At 39.4% G+C, this 23,142-nt stretch overlaps 1 protein-coding gene across 2 annotated transcripts in view; it reads right to left on the bottom strand.

Annotated features, from left to right (window-relative positions):
• Positions 1-23,142, bottom strand: part of LRRC7 (leucine rich repeat containing 7) — a 176,054-nt gene that overhangs the window by 19,816 nt on the left and 133,096 nt on the right. The window contains exons 12-20 of one of the 2 annotated variants that reach the window (XM_075037364.1): positions 21,814-21,883; positions 19,737-19,836; positions 18,855-18,979; positions 13,550-13,750; positions 7,139-7,261; positions 5,100-5,211; positions 4,697-4,877; positions 2,037-3,714; positions 98-247 (exon numbers count right to left, since the gene is read on the bottom strand). In XM_075037364.1, coding sequence (XP_074893465.1) covers positions 98-247; positions 2,037-3,714; positions 4,697-4,877; positions 5,100-5,211; positions 7,139-7,261; positions 13,550-13,750; positions 18,855-18,979; positions 19,737-19,836; positions 21,814-21,883 — 2,740 coding nt within the window. The remainder of the gene's footprint in view (positions 1-97; positions 248-2,036; positions 3,715-4,696; positions 4,878-5,099; positions 5,212-7,138; positions 7,262-13,549; positions 13,751-18,854; positions 18,980-19,736; positions 19,837-21,813; positions 21,884-23,142) is intronic. The other variant, XM_075037363.1, reaches the window with a different exon arrangement.

Genomic DNA, 23,142 nt, shown 5'->3' with positions numbered 1-23,142 from the left:
AAGCATGAATAATAGGCAAAAGCTAAACCAGGAAAAAGCAAGGAGTATTATTAATTTATTTTGTAATGCTGGTATACGCTGGCTATCCCATACTTACTTTCGGTAGAGGTAGCTCTTGAAGCATTTGGTTTTCAAATTTAGATTTAGTCTGCAAGTTTAAAGTCATGCTTCTGCCGGCATGCATTGCTGAAAAACCTCCAGAGTGCAGCATGCCAAGGCTAACTGTGTTGTGTTTGTAAGCAGCGGTCTGAGTAGAGGAAACAACCACGTGACAGGATATGAACACACATGCTCATTGAATTAAGTATCACACATATATGGTTAATTTCACAAAGTTTTAGTTTAAGCAAACAAACAGTACCAAGAAATAAATAGCTTCTTGATGCATGCACTGGGTCACACGGAAGCAAATACATTGCTAGTTATACATAAAATGGATACCATAAAAGACTTCAACGCTGACAGCAGATGAAATATGTTGTTATCTGTAGTTTGAAAATTGCAGTCTATAACATGGTACAAGTCTTTATTTTGCAAATATGGCCAAATTTTGGTACGTCTGCGCAACCACGGACGGGCCAGAAAATGTGTACCTAGCGTAAAAGAGCACCAAAGGCAGAGGAAAAACCCTACAGAAGAAGGCTCTGCACCATCTTATGAGCTTTGTGACCGCTCCCTGGCTAGCAGCTGCCCACAAGGGACAAGCTTTGGCTGGGCCCAGCACAGCAGGTACGCAGGTCCTGCACCGACCGGCACCTCACCGGCCGTGGGCAGACAGGCAGCGTCTTCTGGCGCAGCTGCTGCGCTGCAGTGCCCAGGCGTTCTCATCAGCAAAATCCCCCCCGGACAGCCCAGCTCCTTAGAGCTTTGCTTACGGTGAGTTGCAAACAACTCGAAACTAGCTCGCTGGCACCTGCAGGGATTACTATGAACTCAACTTAACTAGATAAAATCACCAGTGTCAGCTTTCCATGAGTTTAAGTATTTCTTAAGCAAATGTACATTGTAAACTAAGTGTAAAGATATTTCTTAAACAAGCAACATCTGGGAAGTGTTTATTTCCACCAGAACCGTCTCTACTTGGGGTGCACTATTTTGCCTAGGTATTAGGTATTTTCCAATCAGTTTAACACAACACAAGGAAAATAGCTGAAGTAAGGAAAAAGCTTCAGCCTTCAAGCCAGATTTTAAAGTTTACCCATTTGATCCTTAATGATATTTTAATATGCGTCACATCCGAGCAACTGGAAGGTACTGTATATATTAACACCAAACTCACGAGTATCTAGCGTAAAATAGGTATATGGACACATTTTGAAACTAACTGATGCATTTCATGACAGTAATTTTTCACAACCACTTCAGATTATGAAGTAAATTCGATTCATGAAGTAGGTCATTAGTCAAGATCATGATTGAAATCATGCACTATGGTACTTGTACTGTTTTGTATAGAAGGCAAGTAAGCATAACTTCCTACAGCTAAAAGGAGTAATAATCATATTCCTTGTTAAAAAACAGTGGCAGTGTATATTCAGTGATATTTTTCCGAGTTAAAAGATACCTTTAAATCCTCTCCACTAACAGTGATATGAAAGCTAAAATACATTATTTTACTTTTTATCTGTGATGTTTTTCTTTGTTGCCTTTTACTGCAAAGATGTATCCAGCATCTTTTAATGCTCTCAAATCATTACTGAAGTGGTGGACTTCAGCAGCACGTTCACATCTGTTGATAAGAGAGATTTTTATGTTTTTTATTATTTCAGACAGTGCTGCAGCAGTTACTACATTAGTGAAGTGCACCGTGGTGCGTTATTCGTGCAGAGACTCTTTATCACTCTCATTTACCCGGGAACCCCTCACCCCAGCTGCTTTTGAGCCCCCCCCAGACCCCTTTGCGGGTGGGTTCCTCTGACACCAATGCAGGAATTTCATTACTGGGAATTCTGGTGGTTACCACTGTACGTGCAAATAGTTTGACATACCGAAACACACAACTAAAGGCATTAATTGCAGAGAAATGCCAAACATACCCTGTCTAACCTTCTAGCTTCTATATGTCTAAGTAGCTGTTGTCTCCAGTCAGCGGGCATTTTAGCACAGCTCTCATTTCCCTTCACAGGGGTAGGCCTTGTCTTTATATCACTGTTATCGGAAGGCTTGTCGCCATAGTTACCCAAGTTATAGTCTGACGGTATCTTTTCCAGCAGAGCTGCCATTGTAGGCCTCGCTGAAACCGGCCTGGTTTGGGATGTGCCGTAACTCTCTGTACTGTAGCTTCTTGCAGACAACGGCCTCCTTTGTGTAAGGTTTTTAACTGGAAAGCTTCCAGTCTGGGCTTTCACTTCTTGGTAGGAAGGATGCTCGTCTTCGTACCTGCCGTTCCTCTTGAGGAACTGAGACTCAGAGACCGAGATGCTGCTCTGGCGCTCCACAGCTCCTCGGTACGGAGGCCTGCCATACCTGTCACTCGGGGGCAGCTCGTGGGGCTCACTGACTCTCCTGAACATGGACATCTCGGTGGAACTGGCCAACGAATCCGCTCTCCTCAGGAACCCCGTCCGAGACCCCTGGCTCGCAAAGGGGGCACCGACCGCCTCGTCGTTCACCGACGGCTGGGAGAAGGAGAACATGTGCTCCACGGGGGGGTAGCCGCGGTAAGCCCTCGGGCTGACCAGATCCTGGGGCAGGTTTTTACTCTGCTGGGGAATGTACTCGGGGTTGAGCTGGAAAGGCGGCGGTAGCCTCTTCTCCGCTGTGACCTCCACTGCTCCCTGTGGGTTGAAGCTTTGGTCGAACTGGTAGACTTTCTTCGTGACGGATGACTTCTGCTGCGGCTGCACCTTGACGCTGCCGTAGGTCAGCAGCTCGTCGTCCAGCATGGGGACCGACTGGCTGCGGGACATGCTCAGCATGCCGTGCTCTGGGCCCAGGAGCTTGTCCACCCTCTCGTGGGTTCCTACAGTATCATTACCAGATGCATAGTTTTCTAAGGGTATATTATACACTTTGTATGTACCAATGTCTATCTCATCGATACTTTGTGACTTCTTAAATTTGTTAGTTTTTAAATCCCTCATCATCGGAGAAAGCCGCTCTGTACTCTTGCTGATCGAAATAACGCTTTTGGAAGGATCTGGGCGACAGTGGATATGGGAAAAGACGTTTGTGAGACTTCTGTTAGCATTTGAATCATGATATTCCCATGCTATTCCTGGGGTGAAAGTGCTAGTCATTTCAGGAGACTCTTTGACATGATCTTTCCGCTCAGGCAAAGGGCTGGTGGTGGGGGTGCTTTCCAGTTTGGAAGGAAAAGCTGTCCTGTCTTCAAAAGGACTAGGGGTTCTGGTCCAATTTTGCCAAGGATTGGGAGGAGGCACTTCAGATTCGTGTGTGTTTCTGAGCGTCGGCTGCTCCAGCTCCAGGGGAATGCCAACTATCCTGTCTTGTCTGATCAACGGCCTGCGTCCATGTGCAGATGTGCTTCTAGATTTCGTGCTCAGGAGGGGGTTAGCACTAGGATTCTCCACCGTGCTCTCCTCCGCAACGAACCCTGTGTTATCGTAGTGTGAGCTGTCATTCCAGCTGTCGGCGAACGTTTCGCTCAGCGGGCGCCTGTCGGTGCGCTGTGGCAGGTTCCCCACCGGCGCAGATTCCCGTTGGCTCAGCAATGGCTTTGTTTCAAGGGGCTGTGGAAATGACTGTGCCAGCCTGCAAAACCAAACCAAAACGAAACAAGATAAAATGCCCTCTATTAGAGCACAAAAGCAGTCATCAGAAAGACACAATTATAAAGCAATTTAATATTCTCCCATCTATACTCTGCCTTGGGGATTGTACTACAAGATGTCCACTTTGTGCCACTGGTTTGGCATGAATGGCTGCAGCAGTTTTTTGCACTGGAGTACAGATTCTGTAAGTACGTACACAGAGAAACTGAGAAGTCAGTCAAAAGTCCAGGGTGGCTCAATGTCATGTTCATATAAATCCAGCTGAACATATTTGCCTGCTTTAAAAATAATATTTTATGAGTGCAAGGGAAGCTTCTTTACAGTTACATTGGGTTTTTTTTAAACAAAAATACCAGATTCAGTTTGTGCATGTTCTCACCACCAAGATTTTATGCATCTCCAGTGAGCAGGCTCCAGCTTCTTTTTAATGGGGAAGAGCCTGTGGATGGAACTACGTTAGGTGACTTATGGCAGGAATAGACAGGGCAAGGTGTTCCTGGTATGGTGCAAGAGTGTTTTCAGGTTGCTGATGGCTAGCATGAATTACAAATTCCAAAAGAACTGTGTTGTTCTTGGAGGTCCAGGGCAGAGTGAGGCTCAGGACAGCAATAATATGAGAGACATAACACTCTGCTATCTATGCTAAACTACAGCCAGCTGCAGCTCAGGGCCATGCAGAGCAGAATTATTGCATTTCAATTACTAGGCGCTTTTAATGCATGGTTATAGCACATAGCCGAAAAACCAGCTGTAGAATTACAGACATTTATAGAGTACGAATGGGTGGCCAACTTTGCACAGCCTAGGCTTTGAATAGCTATGTACACCTCTGCAAAACTGGAGTAAAAATGTTGTATTTTTTTAATTGAATGCCTTAACAGATAGCATACGATCACTTTGAATGCATATGACAACATAAAACAAAAAGCAACCAGAAGCTATGTTAAGAAAGACGATCACACCTGTTCCCCCACAAAGAGTTATTCACTGCTTCTTTAGCCGTTGTCTGCAAGGACCCCATTTTAACATGCGCGTTGGAGGACCCTGAGGAAGCCTGGGAAGGGGAATAGTCTGAGTAAGTGCCTGAGGAAACGCTGTTATTCAGACAATGGATCTTATCTGCTTCAGACTCATCTGTCGATTCTGAAAACAAAACACAGCAAATGTTTTCAGGACACGGTATTTGAAAACTAAACTCCAGAAAAATACATTTTTAAATTGATACTATGGATATATATACATGTGCACAAATATGCATGTAATATGTTTCAAAATCAGACTGAAGTGTAGAACATCTTAAGTAATGTGTCTATCTGTGTACATTACATATGCTTTCATCTAAAAGGTTGTAAGTCAAGTTAGTACCTTTCTTGTCTTTACCCAGAAGAACAAGTTTGGGTGGGTACAACGGAGTCTCTGGCATGGAAGGACGAAGTTCCCCTATCCTCATCTCACTGGCAGGATGTCCAAAGGCATCCTGAGGAATATAATAATGTAGAGTAAACATAGGAAACAGAATTCACTTCAAACTGCAACGAACAAACATTTCACCGCCTTCTTTCCATGAATGTGACAACACACAAAAACCCCACCATACAGGTAGCGTGTCTAATCATGCTGATTTGTCAGCTGAAAATTCTAATTAGTCCTACATAAATACTTATAAAAATTATGTTGATGTGTTCATTCTGAAAATGTGGACAAAACAGATGGAACTTGCACGATACATCAAGGCCATGTAAACATTTTTGATGAAGGTCACAAAAATGCAAGCTACCAGTAGAAATAAATAAAAATGTAGAGTAAACAATTACTTCTTATTTCAGGAGTAAGTATTCCTCATTCATTTATTCATAGCACTAGTCCTTTGACAGATTCAACTGTCCATATAGCTATATTTAATTAATATGACTTTGTCTCTAAAGAATTTTTTGCTAAATTAAAATGATTCAGATTTCATAAACCTCTCATTGAGAGTTCAGCAAATCTTGACCTTCAAAGACTGCCCTGCAAAACTGCTTTGCTGTTCTAGCCGGCAACAGGACATATACTGAAAATAACACGAGTTAAAAAGTGGAAAGACAGTGAGATGTAGTCTTAGAAAGAGCTATTTTAAATTAGGGCATTTAAATTAGGCTCATAGGATAGTTAGAAGGGAATGAAGCCACAAACAGGGAATCCATGGCATTTCACATCCCTGGAAGAAATTCACAAATGAGAAAGATGCTGACCTGAAGATAGGAGTCTTGGGGAGATAGGGTAGGGGATGACACTTACTGGAGGAATGATACTGGTAACCCTGCCCTCAGGAGGGGACTTAAGGAAAGGGAGCTGGAAGAACGAGCAATATGGGAAAGCCACTTTGTGGATGTTGGTGCACGGGCTCAGGGAAATGTAATGGAAAGGGAACTGGGGGAGATGGGCATGGCAACACTGGAAAGTTGTGCCAAGGCCAGTCAAGATCCTTGTGGGGAGGGGTACAGAAACACGCATCATCTCAGAAGTGAGAGGATGAGCTGTGATTTCGTGAAGAGGATGGAAACTGGAGAAGGAGAGTATCTAGCAAAAAAGAGGAAGCTTTGGAGAGGTATTAAGAGAAAATCAATAATTAGTAGTATAAATGAGGAAGGAAATGGTTAGGAGAAATATATTGAGGAGGGAACTTACACTAATGGAGACACTATGAGGATCTGTGTACCCTGACATTTTGTTGTTAAAGGTACTCCAGTGATTTTGCAGAGTGAAGTCAATAAAGGAGAGAGATGTAATATTTAGAGAAACTATTTAAAATGGGAGTACCAAAACCAAAACCACATTCTTAAAATGTAAAATGCTACAATATTTTTAAAATTTACTTGCTTTTACTTATAAGGACAAAATTTTCAGAGGTTTACTCTCCATTAACTACTTTTTGTACTAACAGTGGAAACAGACATTTGTAGAAGCATTTGCCATGTGATTTATCCTTGAAGAATATATTTGTACAACAGATATTAAAACCCTTCTGCATTTGGTGTTCTACAGGAGGTAGTACTATACCAGAACAGCAAAGAACAGGTATCTTCACAACCCCTTTAATTAACCCCCTCGGCGCTAACATTTAAGCAAATATAGCTACATACTGATTCTTACATGGTGTAATATATTCAAGACTTTAAACTACTTTCACATGCAGACATCCCTTGTCGTGTATGGTAGTTCTCACATAGCAGTAGTGATGTACATACAACTTGAAGCTAACAATAGTGCAACAGCATTTTTCCAGTGCAGCACAATCATCTTCTAGTGCGGTGTAACAAACTTATGCAAAACCATTTTTTGAGAAATCAAAAAGTGCATAGCATTCGCAGAGTGTGAAATTCTCCACCTTTGAAGCATGGTGCATGTTAAGTTTCTTCTTGTACCTCTGAGCTTTTTGTATGCTCCTCTTTCTCCTTCCTGTCTGGGATTTCCAGAGTTGATTTCTGAGTGTTGTCTGTATCAGACAGGTGACTCTTTTGGAATTCTTTATTTTCTCTATCTTGAACCTAGAATCCCAATATTGTGCCATGAAACTTCCAAAATTTATATGCTTAAAATAAAACTACTTGCTGTGAGATAGGAAGAACCAGCAGTTCCATTTTTGACAGAATGATGAACACAGGTTTTTGTCAGGTGCATGTTACATGAAGTTTTCTATGTTATATTCTTTTTTTCTTTTTAGCCCCTAGTCCAGCTATTCCAACAAAAATCAATACACTTTTGAAAGAACTAGTCTGGCATTTGTGAATATGCCATGAGAGTGAAATATATTGTAAAAAACCAAAGTTATATTCCATTTAATTCTATTCTGTTTAATAGGTCCTTTTTTCTTAAAAGCCCAAGAACAAAAAGGTAACTAATAGGAAAAAAAAAGTATTATTAATAGGACCAATTGCAAGAACAAAGGGAAGAGATAAATGCAATTGTGTTGTGTCAGAACTTATTCCTCAGGACTAACCAGAGAAAGATATAGGTAGAGGACAGAAGAATATGGTGAGCTGTTTCCCAAGAGAAAATACATGGTAAAACCCATTAAAATAAGTAGGAAAGAAAAATATCACCAATTATTCATGCTGACAACATAAGAACATTAAATTATAATCTGGAGGGAGAAAATTTTTAAAATAACCTAACTCCTAGAGCCTGCTTGCAAAGAATATAAAACCTCCGAATAGAGCAGACCGGGACTCTGGGCAGACACAGCACACACAAGGCAGAGGAATGCGTGACCATCAATGATAGATCTATTCCAGAGGAACAACTATGTATACATAGAGGGTTGGCAGCACTTCTAAGCTGGAGAAGGCTAGGTCAATCTGAAGAATGACAAACTGGCTATAAAGAACTGGAGAAGCACAGAAATAAAGGGATTAAGGCAAATGTTACTCAGTCCAGATTTTACTAAAACTTTAATGAAAAAAAAAAAGGAGATCACACAAAGTCTAGGAACAAATGCAACCAGACAGCTATCAGAATATCCCTAGATACAAACAAGACTACCTGAGGCATAGGCTTCTTTCCTGAGAGCCACAGTTAGTGGTGTGGTTTTGTAACAAAGCCTCACTGAGCCACCTATCCACGTTACAGTCTCTGCACAGAAAATGGCAGTACTTCCACCTCTCAGCCCTGTATGTCGATAGTTTCAAAGTCCCACTAAATAGTCTTCTCCAGACAAAATCACAAAACAAATTATATCTGAAGCTCAGCATGTAAAAGGCAGTCACAGCTCTGAATATTTTGCTGTCTAAGCTAGCAATTAGCAGACTATTCTAAACAAAATTCAGCCACCAATCCAGGAATGCACTAAGAGTCACCCCAAAACATGGGATTATTCCAGAAGAAAGCAGGGTGGAGGATCTTTCTAAATCTCTCTCACTCTTCTGGCTGCAGTGGCAGCTTCCAGAAAGGCCAGTTTCAGTAGCTGTTAGATCTGAACATTGTCTGAAACAGGATGTTAATACAAGATATAACTGAACCAGTGGAAGGAAAACTTCTGAATGCAGATACGGAATCTGAAAATGGGAGAATGAAGGAAAGCCAATACAGTTCCTACCTGCAGAAGTGATACAGCAGCCAGCACAACGTTACGGCACTAATGAAATGAGCTCTCACCTTTTCAGTTCCAGCAGGCAATCTCAGACATATGATCAAGCTTTAAAAGCAGACATAAGTACATGAGGAACAGCGTGGGGCAGAGGTAGTTTTTGGGACTCCACCCAGAAAGACGTAGTAGATCCTGGAAAAAAGTTGTCATCTGCAAGTAGGGCATAATAATTGTTTCTGCCATGTGTCTCTTTGCCTTGCAGTCCAGTGGACGGGCAAGCAGTTGAAGGAATGCACACATTAACCTTGCCTATTCAGGAGCTCAGAAACACAGCCAAGGGGATGCGTCCAAGAACTGACCAGAACTACCTATCACCAAAGAAATCAAAGTTACAGATCCCCAGTCTACAAAGATGTATTTTAGAATGAAAATTTCCATTTTGAGTAGTTTAATCTCATATGATTAAGCCTGTTAGCTGACATGGTCAGGATTCTGCAAAGATATACTGCAGATCCTTATCCAACCAGTCGTCAGACGTGTACTGCAGAGGCTGGGAGACCTTCTAACATCATCCTCAGTTATAAACCATGGAGAGGCTCTTGTCCAGCTCTGTACATGGTCTTCCATGCGAGGACAGAAGTCTCAGTACTGCCCTGAGTTACGACACCCTGATACGTGAATTGCACTCTCTGTGCTCTCCCATCTCTGGAGGAAACAAGCTTCTGTTGCTCTCTATCTAGATGGATATGCACCCAATTGCATACATCTCACCAAGGTTGCTGCCAACAGAGAGAGTCTCAGGCCTTTTGCAAAAAAGTCCCTTCATGGTCCATCAAACATAAACCAGGCTTATATGCCCCGTGTATATGAGATTGTACAGAGTGCCATGTCCAGACATGTAATACTGCACCTCCTGAGTCCTCATGCAGGTGGGGACAGACAGAGCAGTAGCCTCCAAGGGTCAAGCCACATCCAGGGCAGATATTATAGAAGGTAGGTTTTATCTTGGAGGCAGCCCTGAATAATGCCCCTCCAATCCAGACACTTAGATAAGGTCAGGCAGAAGTCAAAGTAACTCAAAATGAACTTTAAGACATTTGACATCCTATCTGAAGAAAGGTCTCTTGTGAGTCAGACCTCCAGATGAGTAAATCATTACCTCCTTTCTCCTTTGACAAGAAGGTACCAAGGTCAATACCTCAGTAAAGATCTTCTGTGCCATGGAGAAACCAAAAACTCTTTAATGAAGATATTTCTGACTCATGGTAAAATATAGGTAATTCTGTTGCAAAGAGCTTATCAAGATATGGGCTTGAAGCAGATACAAACCAAAGACCTTTAGCATATATTCCTCTCCCAATCAGGAGACTGTCATTGTGCATCTCATTAGTGGAAAAGAGCTCCTACAACAGACACGTCAACTGAATCAATTGAAGCCAGGCATCCTGGGGGACATAAAAGTGTGTAAGTTTTCCTGGAAAGGCAAGATGATCTTTTAAGACAGTCTCTGAAACTTGCATGAAAAACAAAACAAAAAGAACACTCTTCTCTAACCCCCAACACCCCCCCCAACCCAAACCCACACAGTACCAAAGTCAGAAGTTAAAAGGATTGAGGTCTTATTTTGACAGAGATAATGAAAGTCTCAGAAGATCCAATACAGCTGAGGTGGTATTTTTCTAGCTGTTAGCACTAGCACCTGCATCTGCATCAGACCACTCAAAGAATAACAAGCTCTCCTTTTTACACAGTATTAATAAACCTGCTAGAAATTAACACAGAGGATGGAATTCTGTAGGCTGGACTAGGAAAGACTTTTTTTTTTAATCCAAAGCTGAGAGTTATACAGAAGTATTTCCAGTTTATTCGTCAATCCATACATATCAAGAATATTAACTATAAAGGTCTTAATTGCTGATTTGTTGTATTTCTCATTGTTTCTCATGGAAAGGCTGCACAATGCACTAAGTTATCCTAGACTTCTTTCTGTCCAAAATGCACATCTTTCAAATCACTTAGGACAACGAAAAGGTTTATTTTAATTGATGATTAATTAAGGAATTGTTTGCTTATTATAACTGAAGGTGGAGGATGATACAGGGGATTTGAAATGTAGCTTCTTATTCATTTTAGATGCTCCCTTTAATTATTTAGAAACAGTTTTGTGAAGAGACATGTGTAAATTAATTGCAAGAAAACCCAAAAGAGATCAGAAAAGAAACCAGCTTATCTGGCCTCTGAGGATGAAAAAGTCAGCATTGCACCTGAAATTAAATTACTTTGTTATTAGAAACTGTCTTCAGTCTAAATCTATATCAGAACACACCTGCGTTTTCAAACTGTATTTTAACTTGAGGCTTGAGATCATGTTTCCTAATTATCCGAAAAGAAAATGGAGCTCAATTCTGTTCTATTTAATCTCTTACAACTGAAATCGTACCAATATTATTCATAAAATCATTCACACTTTTTCTACAGTTTCCCATACCTCTTCTTTATCTTCACGCAGGAAGCCAAAGAGAGGAAAATGTACACATCATCCTGCTTTACAGCCATAAAATCTTCCCAGTGTCAGTATTTGTATGAATGACAAGAACACTTTTTTTCTCTTCTTTAGTTGACAAGATAGTTATGTTACTAGTCTGGACTAAATACTAGGGAAATTAAAATCTGAAAAAGTTCCACCATCTTCACTACTATAATAACGGAAGATGAAAAATATATCTTCACTGATATGATGGAAATAGTTGTGCACTCACATCAGTTGCTTGTGGTAGAAAATTAACTAGGAAATTGCAATCACATTATTTAATTGCACTTCAGGAATTACCACAGGGTCTTCAGCAATTCAACTATTTTTATAGAATGCTTTTTGTGATACTCATGCAATTAACTGTTCATGTACATTCACAGAAAAACTAGATGTGATTATTTTTCTGTTGCAAAAGTGAATGCATTTTTATCAAAGAATGAAATGTTTCTTCATTTTTTTCTATGTTAGAACACAGTATGTGGTCACACAAACATTTCAGAGCAACTGTAGTATTTTATGGTGTTGCTGCCATTTACTCTTTCCTTACACCTCCATAATGGAGGCTTCACTGGGCTTTGCATAATCACAGGACTCTCTGCTGTAGCTTGGTTAACTGGGATGTTGGCATTTTAGTTCAACAACTTAACATTTAGTTTAACAGCAACTAACCCAGTAGAGCCACCTATTTCTGAAGCCTGCATCACCAGACACCGCCACAAGACCAAACACCTAATGTCTTTGTCAGACAACATTGATTCAAATTCCAGATAGATAATATATGTGTGTTCACAGTATAGATAATTAAAACCCGCAGAAAGCTATTAAGTGTATTCAAGTTCAAAAACTAGATGATACAAAATAAATTGTATGTATTCAGCAACAACAGCAGAACATGTCAATACTCATTCCGCAAGACCTAAGTTGGTTCAAAGGCCAGACCTACACAGTAAGGAAGAATTTAATGAGTAAAAAGGAATAATGGTGGAATTTAAGATTTCAGATTTAGATTAAAAAATGATTGATTTAACTTGAACAGTTTAGTTTGAAGTACTAATCGAAACTGTGACTAGATTTGAAGTCTTCTGAAGCCATCTTAAGAGAAAACTTGTTTTTTTGTTTTTTTTTTTTTAAATGAAAACGTTTAACTCTAAATAAAACACACAGTACTGACAGAGCAGATACAGTGACTGTTGAATATGTAAGAACAGCCAATCTGTGTTAAGGATATGGAAAATTGAGTAAGAAAAAATCATCATACATGACTAGTCAGAGACAGGGATATTTTAAGGACAATGAATTTATCATGAAGTTTAAATAACAAAGGAGTGAAAACATAATGTGATAATTTTCTTTTCCTCATTTATTTCTTTTGAACATTAAGACTTCATAAAGATTTTCAAGAATGCTGGTATTCTTGTTGACCTGTCTGAGCTTATAAACTATCAGTACATATTGCCAGGGTAAGACATTTCCCTTATTTATAAGTTGTGCCTGCACAAAGTAAGTTGTTAGTGCGTAGATGCCCTCTGAGGCCAAGCTTCAGCTATTTGTAACAGCTTTGCACAAGACTGCAGTATTTAGGAATTCACCTTTCAGTGACTGTATTCATGTTAGAATAGAAGACTTTGTTACTATGCATACTGATCCACTTCTGGCAAACATACTAAGGGCTAGATTCTGCACCTCACTGTAAGTCGCTATTCAGGGGGTGCCTGATCTAAAGTTCCCTGCAGTCGAAGAACCACTCCTGCTGACTTAATTAACTTTTGACAAGGTTAATTGGCTATAATCTACTACATGACATGTGAATAGAAGAAGCAGAATCTAATGCATAGTAGGGTCAGACAGAACAAACTGATTTGTCATTAACATACTTGATGCAGAAATACACTTACTTAAGTCTGAGATGTAAATCACGATCAGGTCCATTCACCTGCTAATATGCAAGTCTCTCATATCATCAAAATTTAGGAGAGTGCTTGTATATATCGATACCAAAATTCAGATTTAGGTAGATTTAAAACCAAAAATTCAGTCTGATAAACTCATTAGTATTGGGAAAACCAGCAACTCAATATAAAACTAAATTAACTTTACGGAATAAAACTAGAAACTATTAGGTATGAAGTTCACAGCAGATGCAGAACATCATTTGATGGAGTTATGTTAAAACCCCATCTTGAACTCTTGAGAGGAACAACGATCCTTTTACATTACCTCCACTGAAATCTCCTTTGGTGCCATGGGCCACTTGTGCTCATACTTTTCTTTCACAGTTTGTTCACTGTTCGCAGTTGGTGTTGAGTTCTCAGGCCGTACTCCATGGCTTGTTTTGCCCACCAGATTTTGAACTGATTTTACCATATTCTTTAAATCCTCAGGGTATGGAGTGGGATAACGTTTTAGATTTATTTCAACCTGAACATTCGTAAAAAGAATTAAAGCACAAATACAAAATGAAAACAGCATGCAAACTAAAACCATGATTACAGTACTATGGCTAAGGGCAAATTCCTCAAATTTTTAATTCATCTATTTGAGGTAATGTGTTACATACAGCTATCTTCATGGATTTTTGGACCGAAATTTGCTCTCAGTTATACTATGTCATCTTATAATGGAATTTCAGTGACATAAAATAATGGATGGGAATGGTTCCCTATAAGCCTATCCTTTACCCTGTGAGAGTATTGTATTTTAATTCTACACTTTGCTTGAGAGTACTGACATATTAAATCACACTTTTTCAGAACAATACTGGTGTAAATGGAGAATTAATTTAGCTATGTTCAGTGTACTGAATTAATCTGAATTATCTATGGCAGCTGAGCACAGAATCTGATCTACTGGGACCTATTTGCTCTTTGAGATGTATAATGTACAAACATGCACTCAAGTTATCTTGCTCTTTTCTTATACAGAAAATACAGCAAAACAGACTCAAACCACTACAGAAAAGTCACCCTAAGTCACACTGAACAGTACTTTTAGCTGACAGACCGACCCACAGATTTTCTAGAAAACTCCACATTTTAAGTTTATAATTTTTATCACTCAGAAGTAGAGAAACATTCTATTTCCCAAGCCCAAAGCAATCCTAGTTTGAAAACAATACTACAAAATCTCAGGGTTGTATGAAAGGGGAAGAGCGGCTGAGAAGGCTCATGGATGACATCACCCCCCATCATCTGGCAAGACTTCACACTACCAGCAAATTGCTCTGAGGAGATGGTGCAGCAAATGACCGCGTCAGGAACGATCCAAGCAGCAAAGACGACATAAATGGTGCTGACCTCTCCTTATACCTCGCCCTCTGTGTTACACATTTTGTCTGCTGAACATCACACCACACCATGAGAAGAGATGCTGAGGAAACTGGTGTGCATCCCAAGCACGACCTCGGCAAGGCCACTTGGGCTGTGCAGAGTGTGGGCAGCTTGTAGGTCTGTCCCTTGAGCCCAGCCTCTGGCAGATGCTTCCCTCTCAGCACAGGGCCCTCTCCTCCACGGAGCGTCTCCTGCCCTCCGTGCTCCAAACCTGCCCTATTCCACCGCCATTGTCCGAGCTGTGAAAGATGGTTGTGGCTCAAGCGCCCAACTTGGGATTCACAAGGGGAACCAGAAAGCACGCCCTGCGGAGCAGCAAGCCCACCGCTGGGTGCACGTAACAGCCACCAAATGCCCTCAGCTGAAATGCAGAAGGTGCTAGCTGAGCCTGCCACTCTCTTTGGGCCTGAATTCGGGGTGGAAATGCGATAAAATCCTTCAGCGGAGTAAATTACAGCTCCCAGTGCAAGCTGTGCATGTCAGGATAACTGTTCCCGATTATGCGGCTGTGAAATTTGAAATTACTCCGCATTTACCACGTGAAAAGTATTTGGAAGCACTTACCACAAAGAAGCTTTTACCTCATTGGGTATGTGAGGAAAGCAAAGGAAGTTTACTTTTAATAGCTCACTATTATAGCTGTTGGATTTTAAATTCCTAACGAGTAGGAAAAACGTAATTTTGTATTCAAATGAATATGGTCTGTTGATAGGAATATTTTAGAATCAAAAGCATGATTGATTTGGAAAATAAAACTATATGAAATATTAGCATACAATTCTGAACCACAATAGAATAAACATTACAGATAATAGATTCTGACATGACTTTAACATAAAACGTTAAAATGTATGACTATGATGTCATATGTTAATAAAGAATTTCAACAGAAAAAAAATAAAGTCTGTCAAGCATTACTAAAGCTCTGGTTGATTTACGGTTGAAAGAAATCGTATTTAGATGTGGCCTAATTAGGCAATTGCTTTTTCACAAAATTCTGACCATGATTTAAGTGTAAGGTCTACAGACAAACAGCTAAAAGTCAAGTCATACAGCAAATCCTCAGTAAGTACTAGTCAAGGAAAAATTAACTGAAAGACTTTCATGAGATACACAAGTCATAGACAGGGATTTCAGCAAGAGTTTCATATCACTGTGAGCATTAATATTAAACAGTAAATATACTGGCAGCTGTGATAGGTGATACCCGCTAGAATGCAGGTATTTTCACCACTGATTTAGATTTATCATTACGGACGAAAACTGTACTCCCTGTTGATACAATTCTTGTATCTTTATGGCTACATCAAAAGTAGCATGACCCTGAAAAGAGAATTTTCGAAGCTCAAAATTCTTGATGGAAGAAGTTATTGAACAATTTCAATTACCAAATCTATTTTAACATATAGTTGGCTTAGAGTTCAGTTTTAACTATGAAAGATAAAAAGTGAAAACTATGTATGCTTTTATAAAATGCTACCAATGTTTGTGGTTACTGCCTATTGATAATTTAGGTTAACCTTCAAATTCATCCTATAAAGGTCTGGTGAAACTGCTAAAAACATACATGTTAAAACCTCCCTGAGACCTACTGCAACACATGGATGGAGTGACACACACTAAGTTCTCAGAAGGTTCCAGCAGTTAGCTTTTAGTTCACGGGCATGCCTCTAAACACAGCCTGGTGAACAGTTCAGTGAAATAACTCTTTACAGCACTTTTACGGTCAGTCATATGTAGAGATGAATTGGCATTACTGGGAAAGAGCACAGACATACCAGAAGGATGCAAATAAGAATTTCTATCTTCTGAATAGTAATTGAATTTGAGCTAATTATTTCATGGCTTGGGCAAAAAGGCCGTTTTCCATGATAGGGAAAAAACACACACACCCCTTCAGTAGGAAAACTTTTCCTTTCACAGCCTGGCAAGATTTCCCAGGTTTGAACAGTATTATTTCTCTGCTTTCAGTTTTTACAAGCTACAGGTATTTATGGGTATCTCGTGTACACACAGCGAGATACAAGAGAGGAGAGATGCTCTCTTCAGGGTACACAGACTGGAGGAAGTATCTGATCAGCTCCTAGCTCCCTGCTTAGCTTTTCATTTAATAATTCTCCATATAAGCAACAACTATAGCATCAGCTGCAAAATTTAGTGTTTTGGTCTGATGAGAAGATGTCAGGATCATTATGGAGGAGAGGAACATTGGATTGTATATGGGAATAGAGGAATCTCATGCAGAAACAGACTCATGTACTACAATATTGGTTTATACCCACTCTCTACGGATGAGAGGGAGAACAGGTAAGAAAGTGCTCCAGGAAATATATTTTAGTGTTGGACTTTTCCACAACTAAAGAGCAGTGATACAAAGGGTAAAGACTGTCTTGACCTTCGGATGGCCAAGCCAAAACATTACGGAGAGGCGCAGCCCTGTGGGATATGAATCACCCACATGGTACAAACCACTTGTCCGCTGGCAGCACGACTGGCCGCAGGCTGCCCATCTCATGTTCTGCTGCAACTGGGCTGAGACTGCAGCTGACCAATGCACACCTCTGGGAATGCAGACTCTGCTCCACAGACCACGACTTTGGCAGCAGCTGCCAGGGATGAGCAAATAGCCCAGGTAAGAAGCACTGCAACCAGAGCATCCATTGCATCCTGAACAGCTCTGGTGCGGAGCGCCGGGGCCTGGGATCACACCATGCAGAGACATCTGCTCACAGCATGGGCACAGGCCAGCTATTTTTGTTAAGTGCTGTTTCTAAGAAACCTGAAAATGTGGTACTGTGTCTCGGCTGCGTTTGCCTCCCCGTTTTCCATACAGCAGATGGCAGCATTTGAACTGAAGTACAGGAACAGCATTCAGTGGACGAAGGATTTATTTTTTTCTACAAGAATAGTTTACTCAAAGGAAACATTTGTTTCAGCCATTCATAGTGTTCTGAAATATATTAAAACCAAAATGGCTAAGTGATATAATTAATATATTACATTTCAAGAGTTAATGCTTGCAAATAACTTATAATACAATTAAATTCTTCTATGACCTTAGAAATTGATACCTATTTCTCTGTTAATATTTCAATTGTTTTGCACATTTGGACAGCCATATTACCCACAGTTAAAATTCTGCTAAGAAGTGGTGGAACAACAGAAAAGTCTCCCTGATGCTCTGTTTTCCGTATATGACCCATAAACCTGCAATTTGTCTGGGGTAAAGTTTCAGTTTTATCTGTTTATTGTGAGGCAAAGATTGATTTTTACTTCATTTTCTGTTTTACTAAAGCAGAAGAGTCCCTTATCTCTGGTTACAAGAGTTAGATGAAAATTCCTAATTGGGAAAAATATTAAAAAGAAAAATACAAAATTTCCAAGATTATCTAAATGGAATGTTAAATAGCTATTAATAATAATATTGTTAATTTTAAAAGTAAAATATTATTTAAATCTCCTCATGATTTTTCTCTCTGGCAATACATTTTACGTTGGGTATCCTACCACAGTTAAAAATTTGCAGTGTTTAAGTGTGATCTGGGGTAATTCCTTTATATTATTCAAGATATAGAAATTTCCATGGCACATAAACGTAGATGGTCCTGACGTTATCCTTCTAACAATGTAACTGATTAAGGGCTCACTTGAAAACTCTGGAATTATATTAATTTCACATAACTGGGAGAGGATATTCATGTTCTGATCTTCATTTTTGGTAGGTTACAAAATTGATGAGAGATGCCCTCTCCACTGCACATTCCTGTGTAATTCCATGAAGCTGCAAAGCTCTCGTTGACTTCCACTTTGAGAGGAATATGGAATCCCCTATGTGTTCTAAATATTTCTAAAGAACTAGGTGGTTGGTCATTAATTCTAAGTCTCCCAATATTTTGTGTTAATTTTGTCTTTGTGACAGAACACCTTACACAGTAGGAAGCTGACATTAGGGTTATGGGCCTGAACTGACTTATGAAATCAAAGTTTTGCTGTCTAGACAACAATAGCAAAAGCAGACATTGGTAATGTGTACTTCAGGGAGAACAGATATGCTATTCTTCCTCAACTGCTCTACTTGAAACACGATGCCGAGTACTTTCTGGGTATTTAGAACACAAAAATAGTTCAATTCAAGATCTGTAAATTGGACCCTGTCCATAACATGTGAATACCAGAATAAATCAAATAGAACTTACCTTAACTTTCCCTGCATTTTCCTCCTCTTCCTTTTTTTCTTCAAATTCAAAGGCAACAGTCATACGTTGCTGTCTCTGCTCCTCCCATAAGGTAGGGTTAAAACTATCACTGTCTGACTGGAAATCTACAGTTAAATTGCAAACAGCAATGCACAAGAAGAAAGAATTAGTGCACCCAGCAGAAGATTGGAAATGATCGAAAAAGACATGTTCTTAGTTGATCCTGTAATCTTGGATTATTGTTTTAAAACTGTTGGGGGGGCAGGCAATGACAGTAGTAACTGATAAACCACTACAAACAGAGTTTAATATTAAAACTGAAGTGAGAGTGATGAGAAGCAATGGGGTTTCAGGGCAGATCTGGAGCAGAGTGAGAGTATGAAAACTCTCTAACTTAACGTAGCTATGTGAGGAGCCAAACCCTCAACTCTGTCAGGCTCAGAGCTCAGAATCTCACATGTCTAGGAGCTGGCCCACCCCCCAGCTCTCACAGACGTGTCCAGTGTCTCTGCAGGTTGAGCTGGCTCTGGCCAATAGCCTGTGCACACAGCATCAAGGTATTTCCTAGAATTTCTGTCCCCCACACACTCAATTTCCAGGTTCAAATTGTTTATACAAAGCCATTCTTCTGAAAGTAAAAAAGTGTTTAAAGTTTAAAAAGTGTAAATCTGATGGCCTGATAATAATGGATTTGTAAACAGGATTCCTTCGTGTATGACAAAATACAGACTGTTATGTGTGCATTACTGGCTTTACATGTCAGAATAGATGCTCGCACACAGCCACATCTGAAACATCTTCCTCTCCCTCCCTCTGTTTCTTTCTCAACTAGCTAAACAAGCGCTGTTCCTGCCTTTGTAGGAACTGCTGATGGCATTTTACCTTCATCACTGCGGGGTTGCTGGGGAAACATGTAGTTAGTCAGTACTCTCTGCTTTGTTTCTGGGTGAGCCTCAGTTTGCAGTGGAATGAGAGCCTTGGACTGCACAGGAAAGGCAAGACAAAGAACTGTTAACTCAGAGCATGCGTATTAACTGAGATGGGATTTTAGCATATGATGAATAGAAAATACAAGATTAACTAAAGTTCTGTATGAAAGTAAACTTCTCTATGGACTAAACCAAGTATTAGTCTGGTGGAAATGCCTCATCTCCCACTCCTTACTTCTGTAATTCCTGTAATTCCTACCAGGATCAATAGAAGAACACTAAATATCAGAAATACTGACTGCATGTTCAGAGTCATACCAGTGAGGAAGCTAAAGGATCAACAAAACAGAGCTGCAACTACACCGTTAAAACACCCACATTATGGCTGTGATCTATTTTAAGCTAGAGCTAACGAGGAGGAAGTTCACGACAGTTATTAGTTCATCTGAGGGTAAACCTGGTGAAAGATACTGGAGAATTTACATAGAGGCACTCTGAATATTCAGATGTTACTGTTGTGTTTTACTTAAATTGATTATTTTTTATTATTGCTTTTCTCTAATGCAGCATGTAGGAGTGACTGTCATAGTTCATAGAATAGAAATTAATCTATGCTACACCACAGAAAAATCAAAATGCTGAAAAAACATTGTGTATTTAAAAGGAAGTGTATGTTCTGTGGCTGGGCTGAGAAGTCATGTAATTTTTTTTTAGTGGAAATTAGAGTGAAAAAAATGAGAATCCTAATTTAACACATTAAAATGTACTCATAATTTTCTATTATCCCTCCCACTTAGTCTCCCCTCCCTTCAGCTTTAATATTTTTTGCTTAACTATAGAAGTAAAAAGTACATTTAAGGAGCAGTGCAATAAGCATGTACCAATGTAAATCTTTTGACTGCATTGCATTTGGCTTTGCTATGATTTGAGAGCACGGCTGAATGGTACACACTGGCCAGGAGTCAGCAGGAATTTTATCTGACATCTTGACAAAGAAACAGCCCTGTCTGCCGTGCTGTACCCCATGGACAGGCACAGGCTCTGCTCTGAGCAGTTCCGCAACCAGCAGTGCTCAGCACAGGCGTACGCACAGGATCTCCTGCAGACAGACAGCTGTGGCTTTTTCATATGGATAAAAGGACGGATTAATTTACAGTAGCATGATAATTGGCCCCTGAAGAATTATGTTCATCAACTTCAGTTAAAGAGGTGTAATATCTGACCATAGGCATTATTGCAAAGGGAGAAAGATGAGATAATGAGAATTTACTGAGATTATTAAAAAATGCTAGGTATGTCGAACATTTCTAACTTTGTACATATGAGTTTTTCTCCATTTAAATTATGGAAGTGCAAAATTACTCTATCCACCAATCCTGGAAAGGATCGAGACTTATTTTAGTGCTGAGATGCTGGTTGAACTGTTACATTTCTCAGTGTTCACATTAGATAATTTGTTTTAAAATAGAATCCTAAAGAACATAAGGTAGTGAAATCAATCTCCTTGGAACAAAGAAAGGCATACTTAAATTTAAAAGGAACTTAAATGAGAGTTTTCTCCAAAACAAGACTAAGAGTTCTTGTGCATGTTTAAACTCCCACTGACTTAATGGAGTTTAAAATATGCAGGAATGGAAGCATGGAGAGGAAAAGGGAAAAGGAAGATGTCAAGAACAGAGGCATAGATGGAGTAAAGAATGGGACAAACTAATCAGTTTGATAACAAAGTCTTACCTCTTGAATTTCTCTTTACAAAATAATCTCTTGATACTTTTGGCCTTTATTTACTACTTTTGTAAGGATATAGAAGTTTAGCCAGATGCAAGTAATAAATCCTGCAAAGGTGATCTTTCCAAGTTAATAAATGACAGCCAGAAGAATCTATACCTTGATATGAAAGTATAAACCTGGACTGGGAGCAAACACTTCTAAAATTCTACTACAATCATGTATTAAATTATAGGTTTCATTTACAATCCTTGCTAAGACCCCTAGTTACTAAAGAAAATATGAGTATTGAAAGTCATTACCTGGTTGTCAGAAAGCCACAAAGCTGCAAGTTCTTTAAGTTTAGTAAAAGTGAATGGTAAATTCTTCAGTCTGTAAATGATAATATTGGAACAACAGGAATCATTTTCACAATAGTTTCTTTTAAAGATCTGTATGTAGCATGTTTATCTTGATCATACTGAAATTGCTATAACTTCGCATCTTTATTTTCTCTCACTTTTTACTAAAATATAACATTTTATTAAGGGCATTCTACATTAAGAGTGACATTTGGAATCTAAAACTATTGACATTATACCCTAAAGGTACTAAGGAGATACTGGTATTTTGCCTTGGCTATAAAGTAACCAAAGTTACAGCTTATAACACAGAAAACAGAGAAAATCTTATTCCCAGGGAGACTTACAGGAAAGACCTAACAGTTTTCAGTGTAGCTAACAGAAATCCTTTTATTGGACATTTAAGTTTTGGAACAGAAATACTCTAAGATTATTGAAAATTCACTTTTGCAGAAATGTTAGGAAAAAGCTTAAAATAATATAAATATTCATAGTGAATGTAAATGACAAAATTAAATGAAACAGTAAAAAAATTAGCATTTTAATTATACATGTAAACACATTTCCTAAAAGTGACCTGAATGTGGGAATGGGGAAATGATGACTACGCACTTGTGGAAACTTCATTCATGTCTTTCCCACTAACTAATCCTGAACATAGTTTTACTTTTCAGTCTGTACCAACATGAGAGGGCTGTCCTAACCACATACTGATATTCTCCCATCTTTGTGTTACAGAAGGTTAAGGTGCTGGAGGACTGTAGGAAGAAATGGACTGACCAAAGGACTGTCGACAAAGACAAAAGCTAAATGGAATTTAACAAAAAGAAAAGAGGAAAAACCCTTTTCTGAGAGAGTCAGACGATCCCATACTGTGGAAAGAAAGGCTCCTACAGATACATTCACTCACACCTCAGATAAGACAGGCAATCCGCTGTCAGGTACCTCACCTGCATGGCATCATCAGGAGAATCCTTCACCCCTCTAACAGCAAATAACCAACAATACTCCTATAGTCTTCTTCCTATTAAAAATCTATCTGTATTTCTGGGAGATAAGCACCTCATAAGCTTTTGTACCATTGCCTCTATGCAGCACTTTGAAAGTGTATTTTCCATAATGGAATTACTTCAGATGTATTTTTGCCACAAAGTCATTACCATTAAAAATCACGTTATTTCAGAAAGCAGTGTGTACTTACTGCAAGTAACGCATTTTAAAGATTTTAATAAGAATACCTTAAACTAAAATGAATTATCTATAAAGTGAAATAAATTGACATGAATGTAT

Source organism: Buteo buteo, chromosome 10 (assembly GCF_964188355.1).
Source record: "Buteo buteo chromosome 10, bButBut1.hap1.1, whole genome shotgun sequence".
Taxonomy (NCBI): Eukaryota; Metazoa; Chordata; class Aves; order Accipitriformes; family Accipitridae; genus Buteo; species Buteo buteo.
The sequence above is the reverse complement of the archived record's forward strand: the minus strand, read 5'-3'. Positions and strand labels throughout refer to the sequence as shown.